At 48.0% G+C, this 15,146-nt stretch overlaps 1 protein-coding gene across 4 annotated transcripts; it reads right to left on the bottom strand.

Annotated features, from left to right (window-relative positions):
- Positions 254 to 14,031, bottom strand: LOC110389069 (perilipin-3-like). 4 transcript variants are annotated; one of them, XM_021378990.1, is made up of 9 exons: positions 13,872 to 14,031; positions 9,536 to 9,609; positions 8,855 to 9,050; positions 8,070 to 8,152; positions 6,815 to 7,745; positions 6,184 to 6,383; positions 5,873 to 6,001; positions 3,886 to 5,784; positions 2,706 to 2,908 (listed from the first exon to the last, which is right to left on the bottom strand). In XM_021378990.1, exons 2-8 carry the CDS (start codon positions 9,590 to 9,592, stop codon positions 5,245 to 5,247), a joined length of 2,136 nt encoding a protein of 711 aa, XP_021234665.1. In that variant the 5' UTR covers positions 9,593 to 9,609; positions 13,872 to 14,031; the 3' UTR covers positions 2,706 to 2,908; positions 3,886 to 5,244. The 4 variants fall into 4 exon arrangements, with proteins under 4 accessions (XP_021234664.1, XP_021234663.1, XP_021234665.1 ...); XM_021378991.1 differs by lacking the exon at positions 13,872 to 14,031 and adding an exon at positions 13,509 to 13,596; XM_021378989.1 differs by lacking the exons at positions 5,873 to 6,001; positions 6,184 to 6,383; positions 6,815 to 7,745; ... (2 more) ...; positions 9,536 to 9,609; positions 13,872 to 14,031 and adding an exon at positions 3,346 to 3,434 and having other exon boundaries at positions 254 to 2,908; positions 3,886 to 4,183.

The raw sequence follows: 15,146 nt of genomic DNA, 5'->3' as shown, positions 1-15,146 counted from the left end.
GCAACCATGAGCAAAGAGGGTAGCCAGAAGAAAATAGTGTCACCTTGCAGTGCAAAGCACCTTCACAGGAGGCCACAGTGACTCCCCAAAGAATCCTCTGAAGATTTTCTCTCAAATGACTTGGTCAGCAGCAGATTATAAAACATAATCCAGATGTGCCATCTCCCAGCCCCCTCCACTTCAGAGGTACAAACATACAGAGATATCCCCAGCTGTCCCTTTCCTGATTTTACAGGAAACAACTGGATAAATGTAAATATAAATTAATTAAAATTTATTTATAAAACCTTTCAGTTAATCCTCAGAAAATCAAGAAAATAGTTTTCCCAGTTAAAGGAAAATAAGCAAATGGATAGTAGTCTTAGGAAATGGCAACCTCTGTGTAAAAGAAGGCAGTTTCCTCCCATGCTCCAAGAAATAGAGGCTATTACAACCCAGTGAAATCAGAATAGTCCCATTTCCAGCAGAATCTCTCTAATCTAGGGTTTGAAATGAAGTATGAGTGTCTCTGGTTGACCGTCTGCATCTCTGATTAAGCATTCTCCCTGGATTCTTCCTCACTGTCCTGTGGACCTGGTGCAGCAGTTTCCACATGCATTGTGTTGTCGTTCCCAATCTGAACCATTCGAGCATGTTGAATGATGATGGGACAGGCACCTCCTGGGTCTGCAGTCATGTAGTGCTGGCCTGACGGGAGATTAAGTGGTTGGGAAGGAGAGGGACCCAGCTGAGCAGATGTGGGATGACCAGCCCAGGGAGGTGGGTGTGTGGCAGCAGAGACAGACACTGGGGGATGGCTCTGTTGGGATGATGGGAGAGGCAGGAGCTGTTCCAGCAGCTGCTCTAGGCTTGACTGTTTCAGTTGCATTGCTGATGGAGACATCTGGGGAAGGGAACCAAGGGTCAGAGCACCTAAGTTCTGCAGTGTTTGGCGGTGATCCTGATATAGCTCTAGTTTCCTTTTGTGCTCTTGGACTTGCTGTATCTGGCGCCACATGGCTTTCCTCTCACTGATCTTACTAGGGGTAAAGGTGTTCTGCACTGTCTTGGCAAACACAGGAGAGTTCTCATCCAAGGCCACTAGCACACTGAGCATGCTGGGAATCTGACTCCGCTCCAGTGGATTCTCCTTAGGTACAAAAGGAATGACAGAGTTGTGTTTGGAAGGTCGCTGGATGGACTCCATCAGAGCCGAGTTTGTTTGAAACATACACTGATGGCACAAGAAGTTCTTGGTCAGCAGAAGGATGAGGAAAGCAGAATTTTCCATAGCATCCTGAAAGCAAGTCAGCTGGTTGTGTCCTGCAACGAGGAAGTCCTCACAGAATGTGGCACCATTGGGAACCCCCATGTTCTCCAGCAGGTCCTTGACGCGACAGGCAATATGCTCATCTTCCCAAGCATGTAGAACAACAAAAGTGAAGAACTTTTTATTTCCACCATCGGGCTCTGGTGCCAATGCTGCTTCCACAGTTTTGAAAGGAGGAGGGCCAGTTGGAGAGGGGGATGAGTGGAGGGGAAGGGGAAATGGTACGTTGTAAGGAATGCTCTGAAGAGGAGGGGGAATGGTTGAAGAGAAATAGGCTTGAGGATGAAAGGAACAAACTGAAGTGGAAGCAGGTGCAGAGCTGGGAGTGCTTGCTGGAATGTAGGAGTCTTCTATGGGTATGCAGGCTGGACCAGTATCTATTGTGGTTCTTGAATAAGGAAGACTTGCAGATAATTTTTGCTTTTGGTCTCTGTTTTCTTTCGGTACCTGAGGTTCTGCTATCACTGTGCTGGAAATATCATTACTTTCAACAGGCTGGCCCACAGCACCCAGTGTGGGCAGCTGTATTTCAACAGGGAGAGATGGACGACAGGAGCTGATCTGCAGAGTCTTCCCCAGTTGGAGGAGTTGGGGATTTGTGTCCTGCCTGGGATGACTGCTGGGGCTGCGGGCCCTGCCTGTTTCCGGCCAGCAGTGGCTCTGTCTGTCTCCATCAGGCTGTCCAGCATCACTGGTGCTCTCTTCACACAACCGACTGGACTCACAGGAAGGAGTTGGTGTGTGAAAAACAGCTGTTGGTGACTGACTGATCAGGAGATTGGTGAAGGAATCGGAGATCCCTGAGGACTGCAAGGTCTGTGGGCCTGAAGGGTCTGAGGTGTTCCTAATTTTCATTGGGGAACTTCTCACCGTGCTGTTTTGGCTGGTCATCCGGAGAAATCCTGTACTCACATCAGATCTCAGTGTCCGAAACTCACTATCTGAATCCACAGTGCTCATAGCTGAGAGTGTGTCCCTCTGAGCATCCCTGCTGGCATTGTTAGCAGCCTGTTCAGCTTTGACCACAGCTTCGTTACTGCACAGTTTTTCATTTGCCAGCAGCAAGTAGATCTGTGCCAGGAGTGCCATGGCACCTGCATCCAGCTGGGGGTGCTGTGAATTCTCACTGTCTTTCTGCACTCCTGCAGTGCTGAGTTTGGTCTGATGGATGTACAGGGCTGCCAGGTTATCTCCCAGAGCGTTCAGACAAATTCGTGCGTCTGCTTCTTGTCCCAGAGTAAGCAGGACCATGGCTTGCAGTAATTTACTGCTGGGCGCAAATATCAAATGCTTCAGTTTATATTTGAGGCTAAGGAGTTTTTCTGCTGGGACCTGGGACAGAATATTAAAAACGTCCTCAAAGCTTGGGTGGACCTCAGCACTCTGTGCCATCTCATCAGCTGGTGGCCAAGATGACGGACTGGAGCAGCATGAACGGAAAAAGCATATTACAGTATTCGGGTTCAAGGTTTATTTCCCTGCAGCGCTCTGCGATGTCCTGGTTGTACTTCCTGTACCATGCAAGCAATACCTTTTTGCAGCTCAGGGACTCGTCTCAGAAGTGAGACATCTCTGCCCTGCAGAATGGAGCAGACGAACCTGTAAGAAGAACATGGGACAACGCACTGAGAAACAATGAGAGTTCCCAGGCTCCCAGAGCTCTGACTTTTTCCCCCCACATTTACTGCTTATAAATATGCGAGCGCACGTGACATGCTACACACATAATTCCAACTCTGTTATTAAGCAAAGAGCAAGTTCTTCACATTCATTTCACATTATTGACAACTGTTTTAAAGTCACTGCTAAGCTAATCATGTATTTAGGTAAAGCCAAGCACTTGTGTTCTCCAGGGCCTCTCCAGCTGCTCTTTTGCTCCTTGCAGTGGGCAGCTGGGAACTAAAGCCCTTTCAAATCCCCAGGAAGGCCAAGAACACCCACACATCTGCTCTTGGGCTGTCTCACATCACTGTGAGAGATTGGTGTGATCTCCTTTCATACCTAATCCCTGGGCTCTCCTGAACCGCAGCACTCACCGACACAGGTTGAGCAAGGTTAGATTGAATAGCGGACCTGCAGGACACAGAGGGGTGCTGCTCTGCACACAGCCTGGTGGAACAGCTTTCTGCATTTAAAGGAAACGGGGGTGTTTACAAATAGCTCCCTACTGGGGAAAGTCTAAAATTTCAATCTGTTTTTCTCACTTAGAAAAATCCTCTAATTGCCTAATGAATGAGCTTAAGCTGAAGCTAAGGAAGTTAGTGGCTCTAGTGGCTCTTCCAGCGAAAACCGATTCAGTGAAACAGTCGATGGGGGGAGGGAAGGAAAGAAAGGTCGGGCATCGAAAGAGCAGAGCGGGACCTTTGTAACTCGTTGGTACCCTTCCGCTTTGTGACTCAGCGAAATGCCCCAAATGCCCCCAAACCACTGCTGGCTCTCACCGTGCCCCTCTGGGCGCCGCTCTCTGCCCCGAGGCGGGGCCGCGATGTGCAGCGCTCCCGCGGAGCAGCACAAGCACCGCTTCCCCGTCACCCCCCGGGCCTCACCGCCGCGGCACACCGGGTGTGCGGCCTTACCTGCGCCGCTCCCGCTCCGGCCGCCCCGGGGCCCTCGGTCCTGCCCCCAGGCCGCCACGCTCCCCCTTCCCGCACGGCCCGGCCGCGCCGAGCGGCGCTCTCCGGGGCCGGGCCTGGGGCCTTTAGTGGGACGCTGTGCACTGCCTCGGGCCCGGGGTCGCTGCTGCCCGATGGGGCCCTCCTGGCACACGAGGAAGCGGAGGAACTCGGCACAGCGGGGCGGAGCGGCGCTCGGCCGCAGGGCTGGGGCGGAGCGGGCCCAGGCCGTAGGGCTGGGGCGGAGCGGGCCCAGGGGAGCGAGGAAGGGAGCGGTACTCGTGGACCCGGGGCAGTAAGCCCGGCGCTCAGCAGCCCCGCCGTCGGGCAGCTCTCTGCCACCCGACCCGCTGTGCTCGCCCGACAGAGGATGAGCCACAACATCGTGTGCTGTCATGAGTGATTTGTCCAACATGAGCTTCCTACCGGCTCCAGCTAAAGAAAAGAACACAAGCTTTATTTTGAAGCCTTTGCCATTACCCCACCCCTAGCAGTGGTGCCATACCAGGACAGGATAAGTGACATCAGGAACAGCTATAAAGCATTGTTTGCTTGGAACAAGTGAACAGTACCTATCTCCCTATTTTGTTTGCAGCATACTCCTATAAACACAGCAGAATAACTCCTGGCAAAAGCCACAAAATATTTCACTCATGAAGTTAATTCACACACAAACAGATAATCCGTGAAGTCCTTTTTATAATCAGGAAAGACAGTCCCACTGCAGACTGACACACTTACAAGAAAATCCCTCTATAAAAGAGCAAGCATTTGGCTGATAAAGAAGTTTCTTCTGAGAAGCAGCTTCTTGCTTCCAGCTGTTCCTTGTCTGCTGCAGGGCTCAGCCTCTCAGGAAGCTGAAGTCAGAAAGGAAGTAGTGTCTGTAACACATAGTTTTAAAACTTCAGGAGGAAAACACTATCAAAGTTCAAGTGTGTATTCTTATTTTAGATCTCTGCAGCTTGGATGAAGTCATTAAAATAATTCAATGTTAAAAATAACTTGAGACTTCTCACTTACAGCATGTTTCAGCAAGAATTGCCATTTACACATACAGCTGTGCTGACTTAATTAAAAAAAGACAAAATACAGGCCCTCTACCTTCCTTTTTTGGATTAGCATGCTCAAAGAAAAAATACATCAAGATCTGGAATCACCCCACCTTGGTCATCAAGTCTCCTTGCAAACTACATCTTGCTGTAAACTCATCCTGGGACAGTGTGAGAGCAGGAGGAACACCCAGCATGACTGACAGTTGGGCACGTGATTAAAAGACGAAGGGATGTTCTACTCAAGGGGCCTCAGTCAAAAGAGCTGAGCTTCTCAGGGATCTTCCTTCAGTGCATTAGTTATTATCTCCTTCGCAGCCAATGCCTCTTCCGCACCTGTCTTCCCTTCTAGCTTCTCTAGCATTCCACTTGCTTCCCCCAGAATCATTTTTGCTCCTTTTGGTTCTTCAGTCACCTTCTTTGATGAAGCAGCCTTTTCTAAGGCAAATGATTTTATATTACTCTTATCTTTTTTCCCGTTTCTGCTATCCTGTGATACTTTAGCTATTGCCTTGAAGGGGCCCACAAGCCAGTTTAGAGGGGTGTTCTGAGTTACATACTCAAACAGGACATCCAGAGACCTTTGGGCTTCAGCCACACGGTTCTGGCTCTTGGTCAGAGTTGTGCTGGAGAGATCCTGAAAAGAATTAGCACTGGCAAAAGAAGTATGGAGCTTCTTGATATTTCGAGTTGCCTGATGCACAGCTTCTTGGATGTTCCTGGGGAGGCCGTGGATGCTGGCTTTCAGATTCTCATAAATAGGTTGTAGCTGCTGAGTGATGATATGCAGCATAGCTAGAGTCCGTGATTCTATCTGCTGGGAAAGAAATATAGCTCAGCCACTGTAGCAGATGAGATGCACACCACTCACAAAAGGGCCGATTACATACACCCACATATACCTCCGCTTGGGAAGCTGTTTTAACTTGGTGTCCCTTGGGTTGGGTCAGACACCAGCTCACCCACAGCTGATGCAGTTTCTCTTGCCCATCCAGAAGCTTCTGGCCAACATCCTTTTTCACAGATTCAATCTGATAGGAAAAATGAGAGGCATAGTTGTATTGCATGCACATACAATTAGCTAAGCAAAAGTGATTCTGTCAGCACTTCAGACAAGGAGGGACACAGCTGGGTGCAGGATGGAAAAGCACCTACATCTGGTTCCTAGAGCAGAAAGGTTACAGATGGAAGGGGAAAAAAAACATGTTTGTACCAGATTTATTGCCAGATGTAGTTGTGAGAGTGTGTTCTGAGTGCTTTGTTTAACATGCTGCAGCTTGTTCAGGGAGAGCTGGTAAGCTCGATGGCGGACTTTGTTAGAGAGGGAACCCAGTCGAACGAAGTAACTCTGCTGCTGTTTCTGCTCCTCCACAGAAGCCATACCAAATCCCTCAACAGCAGTGGCAAGTTCACCTGGAGGGAACAAGAACAGAGATGTAGCTATGCTCCATTTCCCTAGTTGTAAGGAATGGCAGGGAGTAGTAAAATCCCACACTGGAAAAGTGGAAGACTGAAGTCGCTGTGTAAGCAGTAAAGATTTGCAGATGCTCAGATACTAAAGGTGGGCTAGTCCCCCATCAGAGTGTTCTCTTCAGATAAGCAGACTTGACAGACAGGTTGAAGCAGGCACCCACGTGTTTGTCTTGAGGCTGTAGGGCAAGGAGTAGCTAGCAAATTCTTGAACTCTATCCCACAGCAAGCAGCAAGGCAGTGTTGACAGAAAGCCTCCCTGGTGATAAATTCAGAGCTACCTGTCTATTTAGTTGACTCTTTCAGCATCAGGTGCTCACTAGCCATGTGAGAAAGGCTTTGCATTTACAACCGCCAGCTCAGCATTTTCTCACCTAGTTCCTCTTCAGTCATGGGGAGGTAGTGATCCACCAGATCTTCTGATATACCCAGGACAGATTCGACGCCACCTGCCACTGCTTGTCCCACTGCCTTGGCTTTGCTCACGCTGTTGGTCACCACTGAATTAGTTATCTCCACACTCTCCTGAATGGCCTCTCTGCTTTGCTCAAGGGCTGTATTTATTTTGCTAGCTATGGTGCTGTATGCAGCATCCAGAGCTGTACTGACTGTTGAAGTGACCACTGATTTGGTCTTCTCAACACCATCCTGAACAGCCACTTTTGTTAGATCCACTGCCTCTATCACCTTGTTAGTCACAAGGTCCTTGGCACCCTGGGCAACCTCTACAGCACTGACAATAGTATTTGCTACTGCAGACTTGGTCAGTCCCACGCTGTCCTCCACAATGTGCTTACTGAGATCCACGGCCTCTGTCACCTTATTACTCACAAGGTCTTTGGTACCCTGGGCAGCCTCCACCGCACTGACAATGGTGGAAGTAACCGCAGACTTGGTCAGTCCCATGCTGTCCTCCACAGCGTGTTTGGTGAGGTGTACTGCTTCAGTCACCTTATTAGTGACAAGGTCCCTGGCACCCTGGGCAGCCTCCACAGCATTGACAATAGTATTGGCAACTGCAGACTTGGTCATTCCAATGCTGTCCTCCACAAGGTGCTTAGTGAGGTCTACAGCTTCAGTCACTTTATTAGTTACAAGGTCCTTTGCACCCTGAGCAGCCTCCACAGCGTTGTTAACACTGGAAGTGACCATTGACGTGGTCAGCTTAACACCATCCCCAACAGCATTTTTAGTGAGATCCATAGCTTCAGTCACTTTATCAGCCATTGCTTCTTTTGCCTCACAGGCAGCATCCATAGCAGATGACACTTTGGTGGAAACCAGCTGCTTGGTGTCTGAGAATACCTGTGACAAGAAGGGGATAAAGATTATTTTTTTCCTGAAATAGGTTTTCCTTCCCCGAAGTAGTTTTTCCACGTGGATAATTCTTTACACTCTTGTGATACACCAGGGAAACAGTACACCATCATCTAGAAGGAGATGTTTGTTTCCACATGCTGAAGGCATATCCCCAGCTTTCATCAGCTAGCTATGAGTCCCCTGGCTCATACCAGAGACTGACCTGACAAAGTACTATTGCCAAATTTTATTTCTCCAAGTTCCTCCAAACCCATAACAGTTCCATCAGACAAGAGATCAAGCCATGACTTCCCCAGGAAAAGCTTTTACCTTGTCTGCTGGCTGTTGAAGAAAAGGCAAGTTCTCCTCCAGTTGATCCAGTCTTTTACAGGCATGTTCATTTACAAATGCAACTAGACAAAAAAAAAGTACCATTTTAGTCTTCAGTTTGGAGAGGGGTTTGGACCCTACAGTGGCCAACACAGAGTACTCACAGAAGCAAACAAACAAAAAAAATCACTGTTCTGGGATGAGATGTGTGTGGGGGGGTGTAGCAGAAACGCTAAATCATGGCTTGAAACAGTGATTAATCACCTGGTGGGAAGGCAGTGCCAACCCAGGGGAGCTCAGCTGCATGCAATGCACGTGAGTGACCAGAAGGGGTGGAGCCAGGATCCACCCTTTTCCAGACCTCATTTAAAGGTTGGCAGTGGAGGCAAGGGTATCTTGCTGGAGATCCCTGCCTACTTGAGGTCTTTCAAAGGTAAGCAAGTTTTCTTCCTTCATTTCTGTCTTCACAGCTGCTGCATTTGGGTTTGTCCTCATTTGCTACAGCCAAGGACTTGGCCACCCTGCTATTACTGCTGTACTTCCCACCCCATTATAGCATTATGGGGGAGTCAAGAGGCCAGACTTCTCATACTCTAGTAACAATATCACACCCAGCAAATGCAGTAGGTTTATTGAGCTGCTGAGGGCAAATGAGCAGGGGACTCTGTGCTACAATTAACTAAAACGTACTATATGAAATGGATGTCACTGAACAGGTCCATGAAACTCCCCTCGCTCTCTACTCCTTCTGCGTAGGAAGGGTCTCCTCTGGCCTCCTCACTTACTTTGTGAGTCCAGTTGGTTCAGTATGGGCTGTGCTCCACCAACCACGCTGCCTACTGCAACTGCAGCCACAGTCTCAGCCACATTGCAGACACTACTGAGGCAAGGATGTGCTTCCTTGGTAGAACTGTAGGCAGATGAGACCAGGTTGAATGCGGAGTTCAGCAAGGGCAGGTTGGTTATCCTGTTGACAGCACTCTAAAACCAGAGAGAAATGAGTGAAGTCAGAGACCCAGCTTCAACCTGATGAGTGAATACAAACTGTGAAAAATTCTAAGGCAATATTCAGTCTATCTCATCATCCTTTTTAAGCACAGAGTTGAAGAGACTTGTCCAAAGAGAGGACTTTGTCAGTAGCAAGCCAGGATTAGAAGCTGGAGCTCCAGGTTTGTCACTGCTGACTCATGCTGTATTTCAGTGCCATCAAGTTCAAATGTAGAAGTAGGACCTATAACAGCTAATGTTTCAGAATTATTTGCATTACCTGTGCTGGCCATGGAATATTTCCTTGAGCAAGATGGCTACTGTATCAATTGAGTTTAGATTTAGGCATAGCTTCATCTGGTCACTTTTTCTACTACCCCCAGCCTGTTTTTGAGATGTTGGCAGAAGTTGCTAACTACTATATGTCAACAGGTAGTTTAACTGCTGCATGATAGAGTGCCAGCCTTCACAGCACCTACCTCTTGCTGCTGTTCCTCAGCCTCCCGGTCTCTTTTTGGGATCTGCTTTGATGCCATAGTGAAGTCAACTGCAGCTGAAAGGTTTAAAAAGGGCATAGATGTACAACTTAAGATTCTTCCAGTGAATCATAGTCATAGCAATACTTGTGAGAAGTAGAGGGCAACGAAGTTGGGATCCAGAACAGCCTAGGAACTTCACAGAATCACTATTCTTTCTTGCAGGAATGTGAAGGTATTTGAGAGGCTATATGACTTACAGTGTACAATTAGTTGCACAGAACAAGAGACTGTATTCCGTTACCTCCCTCAATCCCCAAACAACTGAATACTTTAAACAAAGCAACCTTTCTATTTTATTGCTGTTATCATTTTCCTAGCTTCAAAGAAGGAAGTTAGAAGTAGGTGATAACTACTCTTTAATCTCAGTTGTGCATTTTCTCTGCAAGACATGCACTCTTGGTTCAGCTTCCCACTGCTCAAGGACTTGCATGAAGTAAGGCCGTGCCCTGCAGAAGCAGGGCTAGTGGTGTGAATCAGTCAGATGTTACTGCTGTAGTAAGAAGCCCTGCTGAACCGTAACTACCCTAAGTTACATAATTGCTCCATAACCCTTAATTTAATGTTATAGAATAGTCCCTCTATGCCTCTTTATAGCGTGGAAACCTTTAGCATTGCTACCAACTTCAGCAACACTGAAAGTATCACTTCTCTGGGACGACTATGAAGATGTCTTGGAGTTTACCTACAACAGTAGGCTGTTTTCTTGCTGTGGCATTTTAACTGTCTACTTAAAAACCTGTGTTCTCGTCCTACTGGCCAGCTAGTAGAACTGGACAGCAAAATTAATCTCCTATGATACTAAGTCTCAGAAGCATTTTTACTATGTAATGGAATTTAAGAAGTTCAAGTATAAAAGTGATGCAATAGCTAGAAATGTGTATTGGTCTCCTTAGCCTAGATCTAGGTCAGTATCTGGACACACCAGAATCATGACATATCTAAGACTACATCTTGCCGCAGTCAGGCATAGCAAAGACTTCAGCGTTCTTGTTCGCAGTATCTATCTGTTTCCCTGCCTTGCCAGCTACTCTCTCTTCTTAGAATTCCTACATCATTTTTCCGGTGGGAAACCCTCAAACCAGAATTCCTCACTAACAGAATTCCCAAGCCAAGAATTAGACTCCTTGGCAGACTATCCAAAATGCCTGCCATCTGATATGCAACAGAGACTGTGTCTTTTTTTCCTGTCAACTTTGACTTGTCTAATGCTTACATTTTGCTGCAGAAACAGGAACAGAGATTTGGGACAGAAACAGTGAAACGAGCATTTGTTTGATCAGAAATGATTATGGACAGAGCTTGTGGAGGCTTCTCAGTAGTTGATGTCACAGTGTTTGTCAGCCTGGCAAGTTATGGATGCAATTAGTTGCTGTTGTGGTGAGATCTGAGCAAGGCAGTCAGGGACGCAGACTGCATGTCTACAGCATGAGGTGTCACAGAAACTGGGACACTCCCCCTGACTTCTGTAGGGCCAGCAGACATAACACCACATCAAAGATACAGCTTGAACTTCAGCAGCCTGGGAAAACTTCTAGAAAACTGTTCCAAGTAAAAGCAAGGCTCGAAAGCAAGTCTCAGGCCCAAAGTCTGAAGCTGAGAAGCGCAGCTCTTTCAACACCATTGAAAACAACTCCTATGCTGAGTTGCTTCACATCTCAACAGGTGGGAAACACTCATGCTATAGTGTCTCACTGGCTGGTGTCAGGGTTAGCACACAGAACAAAGTGCAGCCAGAAGAAGTAGTGCTCTAGCTGCAAGCATAAGTCAGGAGTAACTCCTTGGCTGATGTAGAAAACAAAAACAGGATAAGGTTAGAATCAACCTCTGAACTACTAAGAGCTCTCCTTAATTATGGAGGCAACTGTTACTGACAGTCCTCACAGCACAAACATATTAGAACATAGTTTGCTGTCCTCCAGAGGAAGAATCAGGGTGTGTTGCAACTCCAGTGCTTGCAGCATGGGCATGTCTTTGAGTCATGCAGATGGTGCAGTTTTGTTTTCTTTTTCTATGCTCTCCTCTACAGTGGTGGGGAACAGATCTCATGTGGTTCCAGATCACAGGAAGCACTGCACTCAGCAGTTCCACTTCAGTTGTTTCGTGCTCTCTGGAGAGAGGCATGACTCCAAACTGGGGTAACTGCAAGCAGAAATCCCACAGTCCCATCCACCAGAAGGCAGCCTCCCAGGGAAGAAAGCAGAAGCAGCATCACTGCTTGCTTTAGTTGCATGAAGCAAACCAATTCTCACTTGCAGGGCAGCTTTGTCTTACAGAAGATTTCATATTACTACAACAGAGATATTAGGTCACTGCTGGAGAACATTCTCTGAATAGTTTCAGAAAGATGAAATTTCTCAGTGCATCTCCCTAGTGTGGCACAATTACATAGCCACTGGTCATTGTCCAATTTGGCACAACTTGGAATTCAGCAAAACAAAGGGCTAAGGCACCAAAACTCCCGAGCTGCTGCCTGTCTGTTTTCTCCACCACAGTCTATCACAGCCATTGCAACAGGGCAGCCTGGCATGAAAGTGCTTTTCTGCTGGGGTAAGCAGCTCCCCTCATTTCTGTCTCTGACAACAATTAGCATACGCACATTTAAAAAAAAAAATTCTAAGCCTGCACATGGCTTTTCTTTTTCTCTGGAAACAAGCTCTGCCCCAGGAAGCTGTTACATCATCCTGTGGATGGAGAGGTAGGATCTCATTCAGAAGTGTTTTGTCCCCTCTGTGTTTTATCTATAGAAGACTGAGTCACAGCTAACTTGCGTTGTTCAGTAGTTTAACTGGCAGTTCTTTAGTGAACATTAACAAACAAGGCCAAACTTAGCAATTTAGGTATGAGCAGGGAGGACTGTCCAGGACAGATATTAATTTGTATTTGAAGCACTTATTTGCATTCTTTTCCAGATTTGCCATTGATACCCTAGTTTCCATAAATGTGGTTGGCAGAATGTGGTCAAGAGAATTTCTGCTGCAGGGGGATGGCAGTGCCCACAACCACTGGAGTTGTTTGCAAACACAGCAGAGCAAGATCTGGAAGGGGGATTAGAGGATTTGGACTTTGACCTTGGGACAGTAGATAGAGAGCTGCTGGCAGAAGTAGACACCTGCAACCTTTCTAGAAAGGCTATCAGCTTTAGGGAGCCTCAAAGGCTAAATCCACTTCTGCAGTGGGAGTCAAGGATTGCTCCCTTCCAGAATCCCAAGGGAAAATGAACACCACAGCCAGTGGGCGTTACTAATTATTTCCCTGGGACAGGAAGTGTACAAGCTACTCAAGCTCCTCAAACTTGGAGATAATTAAAACTGTTCCTTCTGCCCTAAAGTAAAACAGCTTCTGGGCTTTTTGGTATTTGCTGTTTACTGGTTGTAACAGAAGCATAGAATTCCCGGGGCTCTGGACTGCAGCTGAAACTTGCAGAGCAGGAAATATGCTTTGCTGACTACCAATCAGGCATTTTAATCTGTCAGATTCAGCAGAACCAACTTTGGTAATTAAGTCTCTCACAGACACACAGTTTGAGGTGGCCACAACCATATGCAGAACTGTGTCAGTCTTGAGGAACACTGCACTGGTTTGCCAAGTTCATCAAGCAGGCAGGCAAAGCTATAGGCATAGCTGCAGCCTCTACTGGCAAGCAAGAAGTTACATTGTCACTTAAGCAACCCCTTTGTTAACATGTTAACATTATCATGCCTCCTCCAAGTGATCATCACTGGAAAATAGCTATCGTCAGTACAGTCAACAGGAAGGGCGTGCCCACCTGATCACAGGTCAGCAGCAGGCACATCACACACAGCCATGTCCTGCAGACCCCTTGCCCTGCTATGATCCCACCAGCCAGGGAAGTGCTTTTGGACCTGCAGCTGCCCAAACACAGCTCAGATCCACAGGGTTGCCAAGAACTTACCTCAGGGCTAGGAAGATGCCTTCAATCTTTTTCCCATGGCATACCAGGTACAGCACTACCACTGAGATATCACTTTGTTTCTCTAGTAGCCCATCCCAAGTCATCTTTTGTGCCCGGAGTTCGGGGAAAGCAGCAGACAACATTGGGACTGCAGCTGTCCTGGGGATGCTCCATGAGCTAATATGAAGGAACACAACCCTAGTAGGGAGATTTTAGCCCCAGTGCTCCCCAGAAGCAGGAGCCCAGCCTCTGCCCCCTGTTCCTGAGAAGGCTGTGAAGCAAGAGCCAGCCTCAGGAGCCCCGCAGTATGGGAACAAGCCAGATGCCCAAGCCGCAACATCCTCCCCACCAGCCCTGCCTCACCTGCTGCCTCAGCTCCAACTGTTCCAACAGCACTAATAGGGAGTTGGCCTCGCCTCTCTTAAATACCCAATGGGCCTGATGAGCAGCTGAGATAGCCAATGGAGGCACATCAAGCGCTGCCCTGACCAATGGCAGGAGAGAGGTGGGAGGGGGGGGCTCCTCTGAGGGGTGGGAGCTGCTGGGTGCCCCCCAGAATTGAGACAAGCCTGCTGGGGCCTCACAGGGGACCCTGCTGGAGGGAATCTGTCCCCACTGTGCCCCCTGTCCTGGCAGGGAGCGGTGCAGTAGGACCAGAGTCTGGGGGCGCTGCCGTAGGGTGCATCCGGTGCTTGGCCTGCAGGTGCTGCTCCATGGTGGAGATCACAGAATGTTAGGGATTGGAATGTACCTTGAAAAGTCATCTAGCCCAACCCTGGTGATGGAGCAGGAGGTGGGTGATGTACTCATGCCAAACATGCTGCCTTGTATCTGGGAGCTCAGGGAGGTCCAGCAAGAGGTTGAGACCTATTTCTGCAAACCCTCCAACAAAGAACTGCTGTTGGGGATTCATGTGTGGGCCTTGCCCACCACCTGCAGTGTGGATGCAAACAAGATCACAGCTCGCATCCTGCTGCAGTTTGGGAGCAGGAGCTCAGCCCATTTCCCAGGTCGGGGCTCAGCCACCGCCAGAAGGCATCTCGTACTTGGCTTTTGCCAAAGCTGTGTTAGCAGCCAGTAACGTGGTTGGCAAGTGCTTGGGCTGGGCGGCTCAGCATACTTTGCCTAGCACTAGGCATTGCCCAGAAGTCCCAGAGAAGCAGAGCGGATAGTCTGTGGCTCGGCCATGGTGTTTCCTTTGCAGATCTCCCCTGCAGCATGAGTGCTGGAACTGCCAAAGAAGACATGCACTCTCACCCTCAGCCCGTGCCTCGGCACAGCAAATACATGATGAGGAAAGGCGCTGCTTCTCCAGTTTGCTGTGATTTTCAAGGTAGGAGTTGTCTTTCATTTTTATACTTGCGGAGTGCCCAGCAATACAGGACTCTGAGCCTGGCTGGGAGAAATATGGGCTCTTTAATAGACACAGTAAATAACAAACATTTTAGTTGATGTTTTGTTTTTCTTTTTGTGTTGTTTCGTGTTCAGATCTCAAAAGCTAATTTGAAACTGTTAATTAAGCTTCCTGTTGTCTGCTTTCCAGATCTGAGGGAGACGAAACTGAGGCACAGGTAAGAATTATCTGAAGTCTTCTAAAGCTATTCAGCTAGTTGAGTCACTTTGTTTTTGGCCCGTGCA

The sequence above is a fragment of the Numida meleagris genome, chromosome 27, assembly GCF_002078875.1.
Source record: "Numida meleagris isolate 19003 breed g44 Domestic line chromosome 27, NumMel1.0, whole genome shotgun sequence".
Classification (NCBI taxonomy): Eukaryota; Metazoa; Chordata; class Aves; order Galliformes; family Numididae; genus Numida; species Numida meleagris.
This window is presented reverse-complemented; position numbering and strand designations above follow the sequence as displayed.